The 24,750-nt window shown below is 34.0% G+C and overlaps 1 protein-coding gene across 2 annotated transcripts in view; it reads left to right on the top strand.

Annotated features, from left to right (window-relative positions):
* Window positions 1-24,750, top strand: part of LOC118180854 (uncharacterized) — a 117,736-nt gene that overhangs the window by 37,399 nt on the left and 55,587 nt on the right. For both annotated transcript variants that reach the window (XM_085809612.1, XM_085809613.1), the window contains exons 4-5: window positions 4,925-5,064; window positions 18,454-18,553. In XM_085809612.1, coding sequence (XP_085665738.1) covers window positions 4,925-5,064; window positions 18,454-18,553 — 240 coding nt within the window. The remainder of the gene's footprint in view (window positions 1-4,924; window positions 5,065-18,453; window positions 18,554-24,750) is intronic.

Raw genomic sequence — 24,750 nt, 5'->3', positions numbered from 1 at the left:
CTGCATGGTACAAGGTCTCTTCAAAGCCATAATGAAGTCCTTTGCTCCTAAAACTCACATTGACATGAATGTGACTGAGAATAATAAATAAACTTTTCACCTTTATAATGAACGATAGGATCACCAAGATAAAAAGCATGTAAAGGCCATTCTTGAGAAAGAGTTAGTCTGATACGAAATTATGTGAAGTCTGTGTATGTGGAAAAGCCCACCGTTTAAACTTTAGAAGCAGAAAAGAGGTTACAGAAGCTGAAGAATTGATCTCGACAGATACTTGTAGGCCATTTGATTGATCATTCATGAAATTTAATATTTCACAATCTTCAAAGATGCTTACACCAAATTTTAATGCTGTTTTTTTCTTAAAGCACAAATCAGAAGTAAAAGATTTGCTTGAAAATTTCATAGCTTATACTTAGAACTTAGGGCATAAAGTTAAAGAAATCTTCAGTGGTGATGGTGGGAGTTTGACAACCAATTAGTTCGAAAGATCTTGAAAAAGCATGGAATTTCGCAGAGGCTCACAGCTCCATGTACACCTGAGCAACGTGGCAAAGCTGAACAATAGGGCAGAACAGTTCTCGAAATGGCCAGAACTCTCAAATATTCGAATGAAGAAGTGAACTTTCTAGTTTTCTTATGGGCAGAAAACGTCAGCACTTCAGTATGCGTACTGAATAGGATGGGCAAGTCTTCAGTTCCTAATTCAAATCCGTATGAGTTATGGATGAGAAAAAAACCTAGAATAAAAAATGTAGGTATTATTAGATCAGTTTGCTGTGCTCATGTTCCAGTTTAGAAGAGGGGAAAGATTGACAAAAAGGAACTAGGGTCTCTCTTGGGTATGATGGAGATGAAGGGTACAACACTTAATCAAGGAAACTATCACAGTAATCTGTTCCCGAAATGTCATATTTTTTAAAGAAACCTTCCATGCCTGGAAATATAATAACATTGCCCCTCCAAAAATCCATATTATCATATTTGATTCATTAGCTGACAATGTAATTTCACCAGTAATGCTGAGTTTTGTTGCACCGTCAATACATTTTTGTTTTTAATATCAAATCAATAAATTAGGCTGGTTAAAAAAAATCTGCTGCCAAAAGTCAGTAGAAAATCGTGGCAAAGTTCCAAATCGAGATTTAAAATTTTGTGCCCAAAGCACAGGATTTTGGTACTATTTGTAGCATAATGTCAACACTTATTTTGTCATTACATGTAGCTAGAATTGGACTTAAACTGCACCACTGTCAACCAAAAATTTTATCCCCCTTTTTTGTCTACAAAGTGTCTATAACTGAATTTATGGTTATTCTAGTGTGCTGCTGTTTTTGATTCTGCTGCACAGTTATCCTGGTATTTCAAGTTACATGGTGGCATACATTTTCCTGGAAACCATCTTGATCCAGAAGTAAAGCTGTAATAGTACAGTTTATCATCTGGGTTGTATCGCCTCCGTCTTCTGCCTCTAGACACTGATCTGTTATTTCTTTCTGTACTACTCCTATCATTTGGCTGATGATGGAAATGGAGATCTTCAATTCATTATTTCAATGAAAATATCTGCTCCAGTAATTGTGAAAATGGTATTTGGTGATGCGCTCAAATTCTTAACTTCATGCTGGTGTGCTTTGGTACTGGTGTAATTTGGGAATGCATTATCAAATATCTCATCAGCCATAATCGCCAGTTTATCAGTACCTCTATCACTAACCACTAATACAAGTGCAAAAGCAATGCTAGAGCAATATGTTTTAATACCCTGTCAGAAGTATCATTTGTTGCGAAGGATTTCATTGTTTTTAATAGATGACTTGCCTTCATGTTGCCAATTTCAATGCTAGTGAAAAGATTTCTTGTTACATTCATTTTCACTTTCTTTGAATACATTTAATAGATGCTCTTTTGCCAATGAATATTTATTTTCAGCCTTATCGGTTATGTCCCAAACAGTGTATTTATTTAGGTTCCATTTATGAGGCCATGTAGTAAAACTTGGTATCATCATTAGTTATACCGTTAATTTTAAATTGTGCTTCTGTCTGATAAAACAAATTTCTTTTTTAATCTATCCAGAAAGGTAGAATTCTTATACTGATCGTCATAGTTTCAAAAGAATTAGCACCATCTCACCTTCCTGTCTTCTGGGTATTTGCCACTGTTACCTATTCTGGGTCATAGCTATTTATACATCACAAAATGTTATTTTTCTCTACCCGTTCCATGTCACAAAAAGGATGTAGCATTCACTACATTGCAAAATATTAGTTTTCTGTTTAAAAATAGCGTCTCCCTGTAATATTTTAAAGAAAATGTATCATATTTAAGACATTGATTTTTTTAAAACATTATTATTTAAATATTTTTCACTATAGCCACTTTCAACCAGTTGTATTTTAGCCAATTTTAATATTATTCAACATTGCTACAAACAGATTATATGTAGTTTTTAGAGGTTCTTATGCAGCATCTCATATTTAAAATTTTAGCAATAAACTTCATAAATCCATATTCTTAATGGATTTAAAGGATCTGTCGTTTTGACGGATTTCAGACTTCCTGAGTGAAATTACAAAAACCATCATTTTTCTAGTTTCTAATTTATGCTAACAATGAGGCGAATACAGAACAAAGTCCGAGATCCGAACTCGTTGGGACTTCGATGATTCCGGATTTGGGATTTTTCCGGATATTAGATAATCAGTTTAAATTTAGTGAGATGGCATGCAGAAGTTATAAAATTAAAAATATGAAATAATGAACCATCTATGATCTAAAGCAGGGATTCTCAACAGATGGTACGCAAGAGAAAAATAGGTGGTACACAAAAAAGCTAACTATTTAATTAAAAAATTAAAACCCCAACATCCTGATCGAGTTTTTTCTCTAACACTCATAAATTTATGTGATCTGAGCTTTGTTCAAGAGTAGTGGTGGTACTAAAGGTTTTCAATTTTTGGTTAGATGGTACGTGTTAGTCAAAAGGTTGAGAACCGCTGATCTAAAGGGGTATCAAAATTTACAAAAAAAAAAGCTTAATATTTATTTCTTAATTAAACATTTCTTTGAATGTGAATTGTTTAAGCTGCTTCATTTTTTGTGCCAATATTTCTTTTCAAATTATGTAGACGAACATAATTTCTTGTTCAGTTACGAAGTTCCATTGTCCTGTAGTTGCTGTGTTGAGAATTCTGACTAACTTGTCAGTCAAATTTTTTTCATTTTCAATATCCTCTAGTCATTTTCTTCACTATTTGTAATGGTATTTTCTGGATCTAGAACCATACTATGGATTTAACCGTCCGTTAATTGATTGATGATTGGAACACTGCCATCGCAATGAAAAACTTCTGTTATATCTTCATTTATTACCACTTCTCCACATTTCTTTACAAAATCCATTTATTGGAAAAGCAGATATGCAGTTACAGAGCCAAGTTATTGATCACACAAATTTATGTTAAAATAATTGTTTCTTCAATAATGAGGTATTTTATTTGGTACTGAAGTGAAATTAAGAATCGGGCTTCTCCACATGCTTTCTTACAGGGGGAAAAAATAAAACGTGCATGCGTAAAGCATTAAAACAAATTCCTAAAAAAATTTTGTTAGTGGCTTTAAGGTTCGGATATTGGACGTCCGGATCTTGGACTTTGTACTGTATATACCCAAATTTATATCCGCTTCATCCCTTTCATTTTGGAGGTTCTGTATGATTTATACCTATTTTTACAGATATGGTCATTTTGATAGGGAAGCTAGTTTAATCGTTAATCGTAAGAAATCGGCTTTTTTATTAAATTATTTTCCTAGTGAAAAATGTGAAAGTTGTTAGAATGTAGATATTAAATAAAAATCTTAATTGTGGAAATATCTTTCGATAACTTCAAACCCAATCTCAATGCACTGCAGTTCACCAGAGCAAGGAGTATGTCATGTCTGATTATGTGTCAGTCATACGTGCACAAAACGTACATGTAAAATGTTAGGCTCAAGACTAAAGAACAATTTGAATTGTGATCCAGTCAGTGTGTCGAGACATTTTTAGAAAAGGTTTCAGTGTGTGCAAGTAGAGACGATCAAGAAGAAAGAACTGTTGTGAGTATTAGGAATGTCATTATAGAATTAGAGGAAAGTGCTAGTTTTACTTTATTCTGATGAAATAGCCTTAGTCATCATGAGTAATTTTAAGAAGAGATACTGGATTGCTGGAGGGAATAGTTAGTATCAGTGAAGATTGCTGTGTTGAAGTCTGCGTTAAAACTATCATAACTTTTTAACATTGATTAAAACCAACTAAAAATTTACATCGGTAATTCAAGTGTTGAGATTGTAAGGATTTTAAAATTAATAATTTTTCAAAGAAAATGCATTATTTCCCATATCCATCAATTTAATGTGTGTAAGCATAGATATACAAAAAATTCTGTAAACATAGTGTTGCAAAAGAAAGCAAGATTTCAGTATATGAACCTAGCACTTTAGTTGGAACCTTAAGGCCTTGACTTCAATCATTGATTATGATATTCCCCCTCGAAATAATGTATCTGTATAATTGAACAAGTATCATTCTAAATTCAAAATGTAATTATGAAATGTTTTTGCTATATTTTTTGTGTGAGTATCTTAGCTATATACCATGTCTGGTTAGCTCTCATTCCATAAATATTTTATAAAACCCATTCAGAATATCATTTTGGCATATTTCAAGTCACTAAGGTAATCTTGCTTTGTGTTGTTTAACTGGAGCTGCCAGTAAATAAGCATACTTGATGTTCTGAATTGTAAATATTTTGATGCCATATAAGTATGTATTTCTGCTATGTTACAAAACCATATCAATATTAATTTGCATTTACCTTTCAGACCGTTACTTTAAGATACACACAAACATTTTTCTAATCAGACTTTGCTTTTTCAGATAATTCTGACTTGAATTTAGTAATTGATGCATCAAAATATTCTGCTCATCCTTTGACAAATGAAGGTTTTGCTTTCATGTGGGCTGGAGCCCGAGCTACTCATGGAAGTTCAAAAGGGAAATTTTGTTTTGAGATGAAGGTAAGATTGTATGTTATGTTCACCATTTTTAGAATCTTTACCTGGATATAGTAACTTTGTGGTTTCTGATAACTGACAGACCTCAAAGCCACCAATATTTTTTTATGCTTTATATAAAATATATATAGGCACACTTGATTTTTTCCTCCTCCGGTAATAAAACACACGAAGAAGCCCGATTCTTAATTTCTCTTCGGTACTAAAAAAATACCTCGTTATTAAAGAAAGTTATTTTAGCATAAATTTGTGTGATCAATAATTTGGCTTTGTAGCTGTGTATCTGCTTGGCATACATCTCAAACAGAAACATTCTACAGAGAAACATTGTTGACTTTACACCTACTAATATTTCTTATTCCTGATGCCAGCCTGGCAAATCATTATTTATTATATTTTGCTTTTATCACTGCATGTTTATCAGCATATGACAACTTCAATAGTGACTTATGCAGCAATGCCTAAACAATTTTTCTTATATTAGTAACTGAATAACAAAGGAGTATGGTAGCTTTTAATGTTGACAATACGCTTCCTGATGATCCAAGTCAAATCCGCTAAGAAATGTTCATGACAAAAAATTTCTTTCCATATGCTCAAAACAGATTTTGTTCATGATACTCATAGGCTAAAATATTATATTTAGTGCTATTTGAATTAAAAATAACTGAATTGTTATTAACATAAACCCAGAACTGGCGCCAGAGCTCATATGGCCAAATTTAGGGAAGACAAAATTTTTAGAATTTAGTTAAAGCAATGGAGCCTAAAATTTAGGGGTAGCAAAAAGTTAGGGCTTAGGAAGGATTTGGTAGCAGAATTTAGGACCCGCAGAGATTGCATCAAATAGTAAGACATCTAGTGCCGGCCCTGGATAAGCCTTAACCCCTTCGCGCCGACTGTCACGTGTACGTGCCAGCAACGAACACACTCACTTCCTGGCCGACACGCAGGTGTGCCAGAGCATTTTCCCGTTCAGCCCCGACTGTCACGTATTTGTGCCAGTGTCCTGGAACATTTTAAAAACTATAATTTCTGCCACAAGATGGCACTGTATATTCATATGGTTTCAGATACGTGTACATTAGACCTTCTACTCAAAATGAGAGAAGCATGACTCACATACACGTGTTCAGTATTTAGAAAATAATTAGATCTTGTTAGACATGAATTCTTTCTGTTTTTACCATTGCAATGTCGAAGCGTCGAAAATGTTTAACAGAGCATGAAATAGCAGAAATGATGCAAAATATTTCAGATATTGATTCTGAAACAGATTCTGATAGTAGTGATAGTGACACTGATATATTCTGATCATAAAGAATCTGGCGAATCTAATGATGACGAGGACATTTCGGAGTATGCCGAGTACGTCGGCGTACAGAAGTCCAAAATTCCTCATCATCATTAATCCTTAATTAATTAATGTCGTCATCATCAATGTCGTTATTACGAGTCCAAGGAATGTAACGTAGGACTGTGTGTGGATCCCTGTTTTCAAATTTTTCATAATGGTGAGTAATGAAAATAAAATGTGTAAAATGTGCATGTAAACAAGAAATAAGGTAATTAAAGTATATATAAAAATATCTATGAAGCATAAGCCATTTAAATACTCTATAGAGCATTATTAAACAATGCATTGATACTTCGGAAATTTCATGGATTTAGGCTTAATAGCAAAAAAGCCCTCGGCCCTGGACAGACGCTCGCGTAAGCCACTGCAGGCCTCCGCGATAAGCGCGTGATCGCGCTACCCGGCGCAAAGGGGTTAAGAATTGGAAATTTATTTATTCAGGAGTCAGATAAGCCTTAAGCATGTGCAAAAAATTGAAGTAAGTATAATAAATAACTAATACAATTCAAGTTTGATTGTCTCAGTGTGCGACAGAAGCAAGACAAAATTTAGCGGAACAACTTGTCTTCCATTGACAATCTCATGATATATAGGCAGTAATCTATAGGAGACGCTATTAAGCTAGGCTTAAAATTATACTTTTCTGATTCCAAAGAATTTCAGTTAATATAGCAGATTGTGCTGTTCCTTAGCTTTCTGAATTGCTCCAGCTCATTATTTTTTGCAGGCTGTTATTACAGGAATATTATAAAAATTAAATGTTTGAATTTTTTATTATGTTGAAATAATTTGGAGCTGCAACAGGATTTACAAAGCGAAAACATATTGCAATGTCCATTAAACAAAAGGTGGAATTACTGCAAAAGAATAGGTAAATGTATATCAGTTTCAAAATTTTGAAGAGTATGGCAGTGGGAAAGTCAACTGCATACGACATAAGATAACAAAAAAAGGGACTTTTTGAATGTTTTGTGATTTCCGACACCCCACTTGCAATGAAAACACAAAATATTTAACAAATCAAATAGCAAAATGATTTGTTATGAAAATTTGTTGTAAAAGGGATGAGTGAATGGATCAAACAGCGTCGCAGCGAGGGCGTGCCATTGACGTGCCAATGCTAATGGCAGGCCAAAATACTTCATGAAGAAATGAACTTAAAAAATGAATGTGCATATTCAACAGGTTGGTTAACCAAATTTTAAAATCATCATGGTAAAAGGCAGTTAAAAATTTCATTTGAAAATGCTGCAGCTGATACTGAAGCTGCTAAACTCTTTGCAGATGAATTCATTGAACTCATTAATGGTGAAAAGTTGCCTCCAGAACAAATTTACAATTCTGTTGAAACTGGTCTCTGGCCATGAACTGGTGAAATGTAATTTGACTAGTTCATGGCAATACTTGACAATTTCTACAGAAAAGACTCCAACTGGTATCAAAGATTCCAAAGTGAGAGTAACAGTTTTAGCATGTGCAAATGCGATAGGAACACACAAGTGTAGACTTTTTGTAAGCGGAAAAAATACAGGACCTCGATCATTTAAAGTAGTAAAGATTTTCCTCTTTATATATCCTGCAAATAAAACAGCATCGATGACAAGCTTTAATGAATGATTGTTTTGAAAATCATTCATACCCGTGGCTCGGCTGCATTTGAATTCGGTTGACACAAAAATTGCCCTGATTGTAGATAGAGAGCTGTTCGGCTCACATTTCATTTAAAGTTTTAGAGAAAGATAATGTATCCATATTATTCTTTTCTCCAAATTGAGTGTCCATCATTCAGCCTATGAATATTGTAATAGTGCAAGTGCTGAAATGCAAATATAAAGTAGCATTTTAAAAATCCATGTTAAATTACCTGAATAATGGAAAAACTATTCAAGAATTTTTTGAAATATTTTAGCATGAAATCTCTCATGTGGAGCAACATAAGACCACAGAAGGATGTTCCTCCAGATACTTTTAAGAAATGCTTGACATTATTTATGGCCAGCTACTACATTTCATGGTGATGAAGATAATAGCCGTGAATCTGAAGGTTTGCGGATATTGCAAACCGAAGGTGAAATTTTCCAATTACTGGATTTTGTAAAGAAATGTGAAGAAATGATAATAAAAGAAGATAATATAGCAGAAATTTTTTATTGAGATGACACCCAAATGAAACAATTAACGGATGGTAAAATCTAGTATGGTCCTAGATCCAGAAAATACCGTTACTGATAATGAAGACAGAGTTGCCAACACTCCCGATTTAGGCGAGAGACTCCCGATTTTCGACCACTCTCCCGCCAACCCGATTTACAATATATTTCTCCCGACTTTTTTCTTATTTTTAAAATTTCGCACGATTTTTATGGAACATGGCTTAATACTTTTGTTATATGAACAAAAAAAAAAAGTGATTTTGGACGTCTGGAAGCAATTGAATTTTTTCTAAATTATATCTAAAACAAAATCTTGCGAATTAGATATTAGATAACTTCTGTGAGAGCATATACGTATCCAGAAACATCATTCTCAAGTTCTCCAATGGGCATTGTGCTCCACTGCGTGTCATCTGGCATGTATTAGCCAATGAGGACAAAGCAAGCTGTTATTTGGATGTTCTCTAGTTATTTCGGTCATTTTGTCCGGAGTTGTGCGAGTACACGTGCCTTCAGGAAATAATTTTAGAAATTATCATCTTTTGTTATGTCTGCGAGAAAGTGAAATACTCGTTTACGTTTCAAAAATCGTACACAGTTGGCTTTCGTTCCATTATTTCCTCAAGGAAATGTAATAAATTTGCGATGTTTACCGTCTGTCGTTGCGATTTTTCGATTTCACATGGTGGAAGGGCTGATATTCTCAAACATGTGCATACACGAGAACAACATGAGTTGTTTTGAAAAAAACGAAAAATTAAATTTTTCTTCAGATACGAAGGACCAAAAAGTTATTAATGCAGAATGTCTGTTCTCTGCCTTTTTACCTGCCACTGCACAACCTGCCACTGAATGCATCGGATCACACGGCAGCTTTATTTAGAAAAATGTTTCCCGATAGTGAAATCGCTAAGAAATACTCAAGTGCAAGGACTAAAACAGGTGCAATTGTTAAAGAAATGGATTTGAAAAATAAATCTTCAGTTATTTATTGCGTTAAAACAGCTCCGTTCTGCCTCTCTACGGATGGAAGCAATAATACCGATTCAAAACTGTATCCAATTGTTGTTTCTTTTTTTAATCCAGAGTCTTCAGAAATTGAGTGCAGTTTAATTTCTGTCCCCACTTTAGAAGGACATTTGACAGGCTTTAATATAGCACAGCTAATTATTCAAACTTTAAAAGAAAATGCAGTTCCTCTGGATAATTGCTTAGCACTTGGTGCCAATAATGCACCAGTATTGGTAGGCTTGAAGACTTGTGTTGCAGGCATCTTGAGAAAGGAAAGGTAAGATTTGCAGATTATGAGGTGCACCTGTCACGTCTTAAATTTAGCAGCTGTGAAAAAGGGGCAGCTTCTTTACCAGTAAATGTGGATGAACACATTGTTGATATTTACGTATTATTATCTTGAAAGGAGTTCTAAAAGGAAGGAAAAATTGAAACAGTTCGAACAGTTGCATAAGAGCAGTTTACAATTAGAAAACTTGGATGAAGTTATAAAATCAGCTAGTATTGACACCCAGTGGAGTTTAATTGGAAAACTGAAAGATGCTGATGGAATTTTAAAATATAGTGAACTGTCTAGAATTATGTTGCCCATTTTGACAATTCCAAATAGTAATGTGGAGTGTGAGAGGATTTTCAGTGTTGTTGGGAAAACGAGGACTAAATTTAGATCTAATATTAGTGATGACACATTAGAAAACTTTTATTAGTGAAAGCAAGCCTAAGTGGCAATTGCTATGAACAAAATTATGAAGTTTCTTTCTTAAAGAAAGCAAAATCTGCCACTGTTTATAACATTTGTACGAAAACTGATTTAAGTTGGTTTTTCTTTTTTTTCCCCTTAAACGATGCAAGTAATAAAAATGTTTTTTATGTGTAAGGTATTTTTGTGCTGTTTGCATTTAAGAATTAGTTACTATTTAAAGTTAATTCATTATTAAAAACTATATTTTTATCATTTAAAAAGTATTTTTAACATTGTGAAAAATCTCCAGATTTCTTAAAAAAATCTGATTTTTGAGTATCATAGGTTGGCTAGTATGTGAAGAAATTGACAGAGAGATTATTGGAGATGAAAAAAATTTCGATTGCAACTTAGTCGGAATGCTGGACACAGCAATTAGAGGACTTAAACAAAGGAATTTTGTAACTAAACAAGAAATTGTCTGTAAAATAAAAGAGGAAATACTAATTCAGAAATCAAACAATAAAAATCAGCGTTATATTTGCGAAATTTTCACAGGACTAGTTTCGATGGTTTTACCAAGCCACCATCCTCAGCTGTAAGACCGCAAATGAACAAGATAGCTAATAGTGATTAGATAAGGAAGCCTGACAAGAATAATCAAGTGGTGCCATCTGTTGATGAAACCAGAACTAAAACATAATTTCTTTAAAGGCCGAAGGCAAAGTTACTTCGGTCCATCATAAGGGATAAATTGCAAACTTGCCTTACTTCGGTCCGTGATAAGGGATACACGTCAACAATTGTCCAAAATTGAACATGAACTCTATAAGCTTCATCTGGAACTCGCTAAAACATATCCAAAATTCACTGCCCTTGAACAAAAGTCTTGGTCTAGAACGGAGAATGCAGTTAACCGTCATAAAAACACCCTTGCAGTTAAATTCGGAAAACTTCTTTTACAGTCTTCTAGTTCAAAAAATCTTCCCATTATAAACATTAAGCCAATAGTTAATATTTCTAATGTTAGTTTATCAGAAGAACAAGAGAGAATTCTAAAATATAATTTTAACTTCTCACAAACCTGTAAACCCTTGATTCCAAAGATTTTGGCTCCTATCGAAAAAGCTTTCAAGTTCAGTAGAGTTTCAGATTCACAGAAAGAAATGATTAGGCAGCTTACCGCTCATAACGTAAAATTCAATAATAAACCTTTGAAACCAAAATCTAACTGCAAGAGAAAGAACTACAATGCGCGAAATTCATTCTAACCCGGATATTATCATTTCAAAGGCCGAAAAAGGTGGCCAGATAGTCATAAAATAATCAAATGTTAAATTACATCGATGATGTCACTAAACTCTTAAACGAAGGACCATATAATCCTATCCCTAAAGATCCTTCACCTTCGGACCTGTCAAAAATAAGAACTGCGATCAAATCTTCACAAACCATTTCAAGCAACCTAAAACATTCACTTATCCCATCTCTTGCGAATTGTGCCAGATTATATGCTCTTCCCAAAATTAATAAAAGTGGTATTCTTTTCCGCCCTATTGTATCAAATTTAGGTACTGCCTCGTACCCATTAGCTAAATATTTAGTTTCTAGATTTTCCACTCTATCGGACAATAACATTTACACCATAAAAAATTCAATAGAGTTATTAAAAAAGGTTAAAAACATTTCTCCTAGAAATTTACTCATGGTTTCTTTTGATGTAAAATCATTCACCAATGTTCCAGTGGAGGGTGCATTAAGATATCTAGAAACCAGACTTCGTGAATTTCATTTCTCTTGCATCGAAATTGATAAGCTAATTTCTCTCACTCAACTCTGTTTGAAACAAACACATTTTGTTTTCCAAAATAAATATTACAAGCAAACTGAGGGATTAGCCATGGGAAGCCTTCTCAGTCCCATTCTAGCTGATATCTACATGTATTATTATGAATCTAAATTGTTTGAAACTTTAAACTTCCCGGCATGGTTCCGCTACGTAGACAATACTTTTACTGTGTTTGAAGGTAATAAAGTTGATTTAAATAAAGTTCTTTCAACAATGAATTCTATTGATCCTGCTATTCAGTTCACTTTTGAACTTGAGACTTGCAATTCTCTTCCGTTTCTCGACATTCTGGTCACACGTAACACATCTAACTTCAGTACTACGGTTTACCGTAAACCTTCATCGGTTTGCCTTCCACCACACTTTAAATCATGTCATTCGACTAAACAAAAGTTAGCTTCATTTTATTCCTATGTTTACCGTGCTCTTTAAGTTTGCTCCTCCAAACTAGCCCTTGATGAAGAAATAAATTATTTAAAAGCAATAGCTATTGACAGGGGCTTTCCACCCAACATTATTAATCAAGCAGTTAAAAAATTCTCATCTCAACACACTAAAAGGCACACTCTTGTTTTAGGAGATTATAAAAATTCTGTTGTCATTCCCTTCTTTCCATCAATTACTATAAAGTTGCACATATTTTGCAGAAATTTAACTTTCGGGTTGTTTACTCTCCCATCAATAAAATTCCAACTTCTATACTCAAGGTCCCCATTCCGGATATGAATTCCTGGGGTATTTATAGGATTCCTTGCCAGTGCGGTTTAATTTACATTGGCCAAACTAAGAGAGCCTTAAAATTTCGCGTCAAAGAACATGAGGCATATGTTAGAAAAAAGGAAACACAGAAGTCTTCTGTTGCTCAACATTGTTGGTCCGAAAATCACACTTTCAATTTTTCTGCCGCCAAAATTATTCAAAAAACATCTTCCATTGGAGAACTGGATTTTCTAGAGGCATTTACATTCAAAAAAATCTTTATGGTCTAGTTAACAATCCTAATTCCAATCCAACTTTGCCTTCGGCCTTTAAAGAAATTGTTTTAGTTCTGGTTTCACCAACAGATGGCGCCACTTGATCATTCTTGTCCAGGCTTTCTTATCTAATCATTATTTCCTATCTTGTTCATATGCGGTTTTACAGCTGAGGATGGTGGTTCGGTAAAACCATCGAAACTAGTCCTGTGAAAATTTCGAAAATATAACGTTGATTTTTGTTGTTTGACTTCTGAATTATTATTTGTTCGGTGTGTTATTGTGTCTTAATTAAAAGAGGAAATATTAGCATAAAAAAAGAAGCAACTTGCATTGAAAGAAATGTTTAATAAAGTAAGAAAATAAATATTAAGCTTTTTTTTTGGTAAATTTTGATACCCTTTATATCATAAATGCTTCATTATTTTATAAACCATGATTTCATATTCTTTATTTTGTAATTTCTACATGCCATCTGACTAGATTTAAACTTATGATCTAATATCCGCAAAAATCCCAAAACCGCAATTCTCAAAGTTCCAACAAGTCCAAATATCAGACTTTGTACTGTATTTATACGAGTAGAACCCATATATTTAATGCCCGATCTGCTTTTAGGTGTATTTTGCCATGTTTTAATTTATGAACTTTTTCATTTGTACTATTTTGTATATGTAAATATGTTATGAAGCATTTATATGCTGTTCATAAATGTTACTTAGTTTTAATATTTTTGGCAGCCAGAATGCAAATGCTGTGTGAAAAGAGTGAACTCTGTGACATACAAAGAAAACCATTTTGCTGTGAGGTGTTTCTTTTATGTGCTGTTAAAAATGCCTGCAGAACCTAAATCAAATTTTTATCTATTCTATATACTCATTTATACACTGTGTAGCATTACTATATTCTAGCTATACATTCTACTGGTTTTACCGAGACTTCATTTTATATATCTCCTAGTAAATCTCTGAGCGTCACGGTATTTAATTTTTAGAAATTAAGAGAATAATTCCCTCCAAAAAATAATATTTATTGAATTAATGCAACTTAAATAGTGCATATTCCATTTTCCAGCCTCAGTTATTTTGAGCCTAATATCTCGTATTAAATTTTATTTGACTTTAAGCATATCATTCTATTAATCACCTTAGTAGAAGTCATCAAATTTTCAGAATGTGCAAACACTGAAAAACATGCACATAACTTTTTTTCATGTAATGTTGCTCATAACAGTTCTTCAGTGAAGCAAGATCGCCATTTTCCTATGCATTCTTATGCAATTATTTTTATGGGAAAATTATGGAATTTTTTGCCTTAAATTCAATTTTAAAATATGTACTTGTGGAATTTGCCAACAATAGAATTAAATGTGATAAAGTTTCTGCAGAAACACAATAATATTTTGCTGCAAAAGATAAGTAATGAGAGATGTTTGGTAGGTAGTCAGTGAGCAGTGGCAAGTTTGCAGTTCTGTTGTTGTTGTTGTTGTTGTTTTTTTTTTTTTTTTTTTAAAGTGAAAACAGGTTACTGTGCACATGGGTAGGAAAAGGAAAAAAAAAAAAAAAATACAGAGGATTTCACAAGTGTAAATGTTTTATTTTTTTAATGTTTAATCCTTATTTAATAGTTAAAAATTTTATTTCAAATTGCTAGAACTGGTCGTCTTTTGATATGTGGATAAATTTTTTCACAATTTCAATAAATAAATAAATATTGTTTAAGAATCTTTTTTTTAAAGCAGTTGCGAAGTGTGTCAAATTGCGCAAAGATGGTAGCATCAACATGCAAGTAGCATGGAAGATTTAATTAATGTTTAATCATTTAATATTTATATTTAGTGTTCTTTTATGTGACTAAATGGTACTGTAATGGATATTATATTTAAATAGCTAATGTTAGTAGAATTATAAATTAAATTGTTTTATTCCCTGTGCAGTGCAGCACGTGTCGAATATTAAGAGAAGGCTAAGCCAGAAAATTAAAAATACAACAATTAGGGCTTCCCTGCCTCATGGAACTCAATCACATTACAGGTCCACTCCCCCTTTGGGCACCTCGTGGAGGTTCAACCTCCACTATTACCCTCCAAGGGAGCAGCGCACCACCTGGATAAAACACCAGGCAGCACTGGTCGTCAAGTTGCTCCTACCAGTCGAAATTAAAAAAAAAAAAAAGAGGGTGTGCATTTAACATTTAATAAATATCTCTTTTTGATTTCGAGAAATTGCTGGAACAATCTCGTGCGGATGATTTAAAAAGCCAGAGAAAGATCACCTCAACTCAGTTTTGTTTAGAAAACTGTTGCTGTTTACTGTAGGGAATTTGCGGTGAAATTGGATTAGCTTTCTCTACGGTTCTCTATTTTGAATTAATTCTGTTGAACGTTTTTAGTAGTTTAAATAATAACAACTGTGAGATATTGCAATATTGTACAAGTATATGAGGAAATTTAAGGATTTTTGTTTTATTTAATAATAAATTTTATTCATTTTTCATTGGACTTGTGCATTCAATTCATAATGAACCCGTGCGCATGCAGCGCTTTTTGGTTTCAGAAGTGGGGTTTTGAATACCAATAACTAGAGCGTTGGAAGAACAGTTGAGAACTACATTTGCTGCATTTCAAGAAAAGATGGAAGCTGACCAAGCATCCTTTAAAGAAGAAATTAAAGCTGATCAAGAATCCGTTTGTTTGCGCTTTATGTAAATTTTGATTTTGTTCCCTGCAAGAGAGCGCCGAACTACCTGTATATCTATTGTACGAACTTGTTCTTCACACAGTCTAATAAACGCAATAACAAACGTTTGTGTCTACTTTCCATCCGCTAATACCGTTAAAGAAGAAATGAATGTAGGCCAAGAAGAAATAAAAAGAGAAATAACCTGCTAATAGAAAACTAATTTGAAGCTGTGGAAGACAGAATAAATACAGTTGAAAATAAAGTTGGAAAAAAGGAAGAAAGTTGTTTCGGTAAAGGAACAAATAGAAGAAAAAGTTTCTTCTGTAAAAGATCAGATAGAGGAGAGAGTTTCTACCATGGAACAACAAATTGATGACACCGAATCTGCAGTCGCAAAAGAAGTTGATACCCTGAAGAAAATCATAGTGATGTCAGGGAGCAATTCTGATGGTTTTAAATTTTTACCCACGCCTGCTCGTCGCCTCCCTAAAGTTATCCATATATGATGGGAAGACTTCTTGGCAAGTGTATAAGATGCAATTTTCAATAGTAGTGGAAGCGAATAGTTGGGATTCCTAACATGAGGCCTGTCATCTCGCTGCTTCTCTGAGAGTCTCAGCAGATAGTCTTCAAACAGTCTCAGAAAACCAAAGGCTAGATTTCAGTCAATTAAAATCCTGCCAACAGAAGCCTACCAAATCACTGCAGGCATTCATCAAGGCTGTCCCACCTGGCCGCTTCGGAGTGCCCGACAGAAACAAGGAAAATCCTGTCTCTGCAATACTTTATCGAAGGCATCTAGTATCCTGAAATGCAGAAAGCTCTGCCAATGGAGGCCGTGAAATTCGAGGCAGCCCAGCAAGCAACTCGTAGAGATTGCTACCCACTCAGAGCTGTGCGAATCCATGAGCCTGTGGATCAATTGATGGCTCGTTTGTACGATTTATCCAGAGAAGTGAATGCTTTGATATGGAGTAGGAGTGAGAAAAAATTGGCTCTAAGGTATTGGAAATGTGGTACTGAAGGCCACCTATGATGGAATTGCAGAAGACCCCAGGGCACAGAAACAAAAGTGCTGGAACTGTGGAGCTGAAGGCCATGTACGAAGGAACTGCAGAACATCCTGGGGTATGGAAAATAAGAGCATTTCCCAGCAACAACGCAGGAAATAACTTAATGATCATATTGCGGAGCAGAATTTAAAGAAGAGTGAAAAACCCCCTTTTATAGCACTCAAGATTTCTGCAGTGAGTGGTAGCACTGATGGACTTTCTACAAATGGGTATATCAATAGAGTTCCTTGCAATATGATCATTGGCAACACAGGAGCTAATGTTACCATCATTTGGGGAGATTTAGCTCAACAGCTTAAAGTTAAACTCATTTAGACGCTATCCTGTGTTATCCTCCATACTGCGTCTCACGATAAAATTGCTATACATGGGAAGTTAAATGTGAGCATCACGTTTGGAAGTGCCGCCTACTATCGCATGCCATATGTTGCAGATCACCACATGCTCGATTGAACTTTTTAAGGAAATAAGATTTTTCCTTGGACCTAAAACAACAAACTGCTTTTTAGCATCAGAGGATATAACCATCCATCATCAGAAGAGATCCTCACCTGGAAACCCCAACTGCTTGTCTAGAAGACCCGGCTCAGAAAGCTGCCAGAATTATACTAGGATGGACGAGAAACACCAGACTACTGGCTATTCTCCATGCCAGATGCTCATCGGTCGTGACCCTCGTCTTCCCTATGATTGAAGAATACATCAAAGTTCTGCAGGCCCGGCTTGAAATGATGCAAGAGCGAGTCAACTTGGTGACGGAAAAGGTGAAGACCCGATATGACACAAGAGCTACTGGACATCAATTCCACGAAGAAGACACGGTGTGGTTGTGGAATCCGACTCGACGGAAAGGTCTCTGTCCAAAATTAGTCACCTTGTGATTCACTGAACTTTAAATCTAAAGTCATTCATTACTACAGGTTAGCTCATTACAATGGCCATAGTACTTAGTGTAAATAGTGTAAGACCATGGTGCTTTTTGTTTCTAAATGTGTATTGGATTTGTATTTAATATATGATAGTATTTGATTTGTTTAAGTTAGTTATTGCATTTATTGTTCATGTTGTTTGATATTGTAATGTTGTGTTTATTAATTGCATTTATGCCTTAGTTGTAAGTTTGGCTTCCTGTCCGGGGATTGTACTGCCCGGGACGTGCTGTCCTTGGGGAAGGGGGCAGTGTTATAGATTGGTATATATATATACAAGTGGTAATAATTTTGTTTTTTTATTGAAACTAACTGATGTTATCAGTAGGATGTTTTTAATGTTAGAAAACTCGAGTTTCCTGTAAACAATTTTACTATCTGTCATAGGTACTACCTGTCAGAAATTCTTTTTTTTTTTTTTTCTCTTTCAGTGTGACTAAAATGTGCTGCAGTATATTTATTATTATGGCGTTAAAATTTCTGTATAAATACTGATAAAACTCATTAATCATGTATGGGTGGAAACCTATTTTAAGATTTGTGCAAATCTATGTGAAGTTAACAATGATTGAAACACGATCATATTTGAAATAATGAATCAGAACTTAATGTGAAGTGTTTTTAATTGCACTTTTGCTTGATGTTAGTGATGGACATATGACTTAATGTGAAAAATCTCTTAGGTTCTGCAACATCTGGATGTTTCACACTTACCATCAGATGAACCTAATCCGCATGTTGTAAGAATTGGATTTTCTGTTGAGAGTTCAACCCTGCAGTTAGGTAAGCTTACAATGCTTTCTTTGATTTAATGTCAATTTGTGTTTTCAAGATTATCAGGTAAATGAAGTAATATCTTTATAATAATTTACTGTGTGGTTATTTCTGAAAAGTAATGCCTATGAAGAGAAATGTGGTAGCCGTAGATAGCAATAGATTGTGGATAAAAGCTATTGATCTTAAGGGTAATCTAGCGTAAATCCATATTCATCAAAGGCAGTGTTTTTTGTTTTTTCTTTTGGGTTAATTCTAAATAAAGTCTGATTTTCTACATGTATGTTGTTTAAGCAACATCTTATCTTTATTTTCGCCCCCTTTTTTTTTGTAGCGATGCCAACTATTACGAATATTTCATAATTATTACCTCTGTTTTATGGATGTTTCAAATCACACAGCTGTTGTGTTCAACTGAGAAAAACGTGATCATTGCCTATGATTGCACTCATGTCATTGCTGATGTATCATTTCCTATGGTTGTAGGATGTCACTGTCGATATGTCATATCTATTTAAACTGTTGTACTGACATCAGAAACATTGGCATATTTGGCTTTTGTGCATTGCCTGTTGGAGCTGTTAAATGCATGCATTATGATCTTAACCCATTTATGCGTACTCTTGTACATTTTTATTAATATCTCATGATGAATATACTTGCCATTTTTTCAGAGATATAAAAAAAATTTCGAAAATACAGAGAAAAAGTGGCATGTTTACTTGCTTCAAAGGTTTCAGTAAACTGTGTTGTATTTTGCAACGGTGACTACTGCAAGGTGGTGCATGCAATCCAGTAAACACCAGGGCTAAATGAAAATAAGAACTTTGAAAGTAGTACAATACAAAGTCCGAAATCCGGATGTCCATTATCCGGAATTATCTAAAATCCAGACCTCAAAGCCACAAACATTTTTTTTTATTAATGCTTTATGCATGTGCATTTGATTTTTTCTTCCATAATAAAACGTGCAGATTTTTCACTTACAAATTTAGATTCTTAATTTAATCATGTAAGCATAAATTTGTGAGATTAATAATTTGGCTCCGTAGCTGAGTATTTACTTGGCATACATTTCAAACTGAAACATTCACCTATTTTATATCCCTGACACCGACCTGGCGAGTCATTATTTATTATATTTTGCTTTCATCACTGCATGTTTATCAATACATGACAGCTTCAAAAATAACTCATGCTGTGATTAGAGTTGCCAACTCTCCCGATTTCTCACGATTTTGATGTAATTTAGGTTAATACTTCAATATATGAACAAAAAATATGATTTGGACGTCTGAAAGCAATTGAATTTTCTCTAGATTATATCCAAATTTTTCCAAAACAAAACCTTGTGAATCAGATAAGAATTTCTGCTTTGTGAGTGAGAGCATATATATCCAGAAACGTTGTTCTCCAATGGGCATCGAGCTCCACTATGTGGCTTCTGGCATATATTAGCCAATGAGCACAAAGCAAGCTCGAGGCTGTTATTTGGATGTTCTTTAGTTATTTCGTTCATCTTGCCCCGAGTTGTGCGCGTATACATACTCAGGGCAAGTTTTAGAAAGAAACGGACTTCGGGAAATAGTTTTAGAAATTATCATCTTTTGTTATGTCTGCGAGAAAGGTGAAATACTCGTGTACGTTTCAAAAACCGTACACGGTTGACTTTTCTTCTATTATTTCCTCAAGGAAATGTAATAAATGTGCAATGTGTACTGTCTGTCATTGCGATTTTTCAATTTCGCATGGTAGAAGGGCGGATGTTCTCAAACATGTGCGTACACAAAAACACAAAGACAACATGAGTTGTTTTGAAAAAAACGAAAAATTAAATTTTTCTTCGCAAACAAAGGACCAAACAGTAATTAATGCAGAATATCTATTCTCTGCCTTTTTACTGGAGCACAACCTGCCATTGAATGCATCGGATCACACGGCAGCTTTATTTAGAAAAATGTTTCCCGATAGTGAAATCGCTAAGAAATACTCAAGTACAAGGACTAAAACAGGTGCAATTGTTAAAGAAATGGGTTTGAAAAATAAATCTTCAGTTATTGATTGCTTTAAAACAGCTCCGTTCTGCCATCTCTACGGATGGAAGCAATAATACCGATTCAAAACTGTATCCAATTGTTGTTTCTTTTTTTTAATCCAGAGTCTTCAGAAATTGAGTGCAGTTTACTTTCTGTCCCCACTCTAGAAGGACATTTGACAGGCTTTAATATAGCACAGCTAATTGTTAAAACTTTAAAAGAAAATGCAGTGCCTTTGGATAATTGCTTAGCACTTGTTGCCGATAATGCACCAGTGCATAGTAATAGTAGGCTTGAAGACTGGTGTTGCAGGCATCTTTAGAAAGGAAAATTCAGATTTGCAGATTAAGAGGTGCACCTGTCACCTCTTAAATTAAGCACCTGAAAAAATGGGCAACGTCTTTACCAATAAATGTGGATGAACATATTGCTGATATTTATTATTATCTTGAAAGGAATTCTAACAGGAAGGAAAAATTGAAACAGTTCCAACAGCTGCATAATACTGAAATGAGAATAATTTTGAAACGTGTGTACACGCTGGCTGTCTTTAAAGACATGCTTATCTAGAATCCTCGATCAATGGAACTTCTTGCTTTTTTATAAAGAAGATGTAAATGCTTCGAGAGTTAAGATAAAAGCATCTATTGAAAGATATAAAATACCTAAAGTAAATGGAGATGTAGTTACTACTTCCATTGTTAAAAATATGTTTGAGAAAAATAAAAGTAATTTCTGCACCATTCAGCAATTCAACTGGCAGTTCTCAAAATAATACTGCAAAATATAAGCGTAAAGCTGATACAAATTTCTCTCTAAATTAAAAAAAAAAAAAAATGCTCAACACACGAAACATTTTTCAATTACTTCATTTTGTGAAGAACGAATATTTATGTCTTTTTCTTCGGACCTTAACAAAGCTTTTTGCTTTTTTTTTACAATTCATTTTGCCATCATTCCATGTTCTTAACACAGTCCTACAAAGCAGAATTCCATTAATTCATGTTTTGCAATCAAAGATTTATGATCTGTTTAATGACGTTTTATCAAAGTTTGTAAAACCAGTCTGTGTTTTGTCTTGTAATTCTATATATGATGTGATTTATAGTGAAATAGAAAACCAGAAGAAAGATGAAGATATGGTAATAGGAGCTGCAACTACAAAAATAGTGGAAGAACTTAAGACAAAAATAAGTTTTATCTTCATGTTAGAAGTATGCATTAGTAATTGAATAACAAGAGTATGGCAACCTTTTATGCTAACATTACACTTGGCGATGATTATGGATTTTTAAATGCTCTAAGAAATGTTGACGAGGAAAAATTCAACAAAAATTTCTTTTCATATGCTAAAAATAGATATTGTTCATGAAACTCATAGGCTAAAAGATTACATTTAGTGCTATTTTAATTAAGAATAACTGATATGTAATTCACCACAAACCCAGAAGCGGCGGCAGAATTTAGGGAAGGTGAAATTTTTGGAATTTGGCATACCTGCCAACTTTTACGAATTTTTTGTAATTTTTACGAAAATGCGTTTGTCTTTACGATTTTACGATCGTAATCCATTTTTTACGATTTTTTTCCTTTTTCGAGTGTTTTTAGTGATTTTTGGTCGAAATTTTAGAATTTTTCGCCAATTGCATCGTGTTGTACAGCCAACTACCGACTACTTCGAATCCAGTAACCTGTGGTTTCTCCCAACTCGCCGCTTAACCAGCCAATCCAATGCGCTGAACTTGTTTCTCCCACTCTTTTCTTTGTGGGCGCCAGATTATTTTTTTCGCGTTCGCTTCAGCAGCAAGGGAATTATTCAGCTCGGACTGAGCGAGCGTGGATTGTCGGTTTCTTTTTCTTTTCTTTTTTTTTTTTTTTTTTTGCTTGCACGTGCTACGAATTTTCTTATTTTCTTAATACGTCGTTGTTACGAAATGAGTTCAAAAAATCCGTATTCTCAATAGTTTCGGCCTGCCTACAAAGCCGAATTTCCAACAATTAAAGAATCCTTCAAAGGAAATAACTATGCATTGTTGCAACGTGTGCGCCTTCATAATAAGTCACGGTGGAAGAATTGACATTGTGAAGCATGTTAAGTCTAAAAATCATGAAGTTAATGCTTGGTTTCGACAACGTCAAAGAAAGTGGATGATTTTTTTTTCAAATTCGGCTACGCATTCGGATGCCGATGTCATTTTGGCAGAGTGTTTGTTTACTGCATTCCTCATCGAACACAACATGCCGCTAAGTGCTGCCGATCATGCCGGTCAACTTTTCAGATGGATGTTTCATCTTTTGACAAATTGAAAATTCATCTTTTGAAAAGATTCATTTTTTTTTTTTTGTTGATAAATTTCCATTTTTGTTAACAATTAAAGAAAATGAATGCCATAATGATGCTTTAGATGAACTACAGAACCAATTTTATGCTGCACAGTTTGAAGACGTTGCCAGTTCTGGAGAAGATAGACTTGATGTCCTCGTTGGTGCCTTAAAAAGAATAAAAAGAGTTCATGGAACACCAAAATATGATAGACTAGCAAGAGTTTTTATGTGCTATTCTCATAATTCCACACAGTAATGCTGAGTGCGAGAGAGTCTTCAGTGTTGTAAAGAAAAACAAAACTATGTTTCGTTCTTCAATTTCACCAAAAACTCTAGGAAACATTTTGATTGCTAAATGTTATGAGGAAACTAATTGTTATGACAGGAATTTTCCAAAGAATTTTTGGCTAAAGCCAAAAAATGCACTCTAAATTCATTGCAATAATTTTTTTTTGTGTAACATTAAGTTCTTGTTTTATGTTTCCTAATAAATTTTTTATTTACTACTTAACTGAGATTTACTAATGTGAGTATAATTTTCTTTTTTCTATTTGTATAAATTGTTATTTTTTCAATAAAGCATGATATTAATTCTTCGTGTTGTTCTGAATTTTGGAGAAATCTTCTGAATTTTTATTTTTAGAGGTTGGCAGGTATGGAATTTGGGAACCGAGTGGTAATTAAGTGTTTATTATATGATTTAGGCAAAGCACTGGGATCTAAAGTTTAGGCACGGTAAAAATTTAGAACTTAGGAAAGCGCTTTGTAGCAGCGTAGAGACTGCACCAGGCGGTATCGAGCGCCAGCCCTAGATAAAGCCTTAAGTATATGTGTGAGTTTATTTATTCAGGACTCTGATTAGTTTGAGGCATGTGCAAGAAATAAAGGTATGTATAGTAAATAACTAAACTAATACAATTCAGGTTTAATTCAGTATGCAATAGGAACAAAACAAAATTTAGCGAAACAACTTGGCTTTCGTCGCCAATCTTGTGACACACAGCCAATAATGTATAATGGACGCTATTAAGTTAGGCTAAAATTATCTTTGCTGATTCTAAGTCATTTCAGTTAATGTAGCAAACTGCGCTGCTTCCTGATCTTCTAATTTGATCCAGCTTATTATTTTTTTCAGACTGTTATTATTACGGCAATTTTATAAAAACTAAGCTTGAACTTTCGATTATGTCAAAAAGAGTTGCCAAAGAATCTACAAAGCGAAACCATGTTTCAATGTCCATTAAACAAAAAGTGGAATTGCTGCAAAAAATGGATAAAGGCATATCCATCTCAAAATCATGCGAGGACTATGGCATTGGAAAGTCCACTGTATATGACACAAGAAAGAAACTTTTTAAATTTCTTGTGGAAGCATCTTAAACAACTTTCAATGAAAGAAATGTTTAATAAAGTAAACAAATAAATATTAAGCCTTTTGTAAATTTTGATACCCTTTAGATCATAATTGTTCTTTATTTCATAAATTACAGTTTAAATTGATGATCTATTATCCGGAAAAATCCGAAATCGCCGAAGTCTCGACCAATCCGGATTTCAGACTTTGTACTGTATCAATTTTTTTAAGTTATATCAAAACTTGTTCTAGATGTGAAACTTTATTCCTTTTCATTTCTGGTGGGAAACAGTGTTCCAACTGCATTTGTTGACTATATGAAATCGTGGTTTAGATAGTTTTCTGGATTGTATAAAAAAAAAATGTGCGCCAGACTAAGGCAACTGTTTTGGTGAAGTGCAGGTAGTTTTTATAACAATAGAAGTGATGCAAATGTTACAAAAATCATAATTTATGATAGCTACCTATAGTAGCTTAGATTGTAATACGAG

Source organism: Stegodyphus dumicola, chromosome X2, assembly GCF_044657685.1.
Source record: "Stegodyphus dumicola isolate Sdum_Otavi_A_Nest chromosome X2, ASM4465768v1".
In the NCBI taxonomy this organism is placed as follows: Eukaryota; Metazoa; Arthropoda; class Arachnida; order Araneae; family Eresidae; genus Stegodyphus; species Stegodyphus dumicola.
The sequence above is the reverse complement of the archived record's forward strand: the minus strand, read 5'-3'. Positions and strand labels throughout refer to the sequence as shown.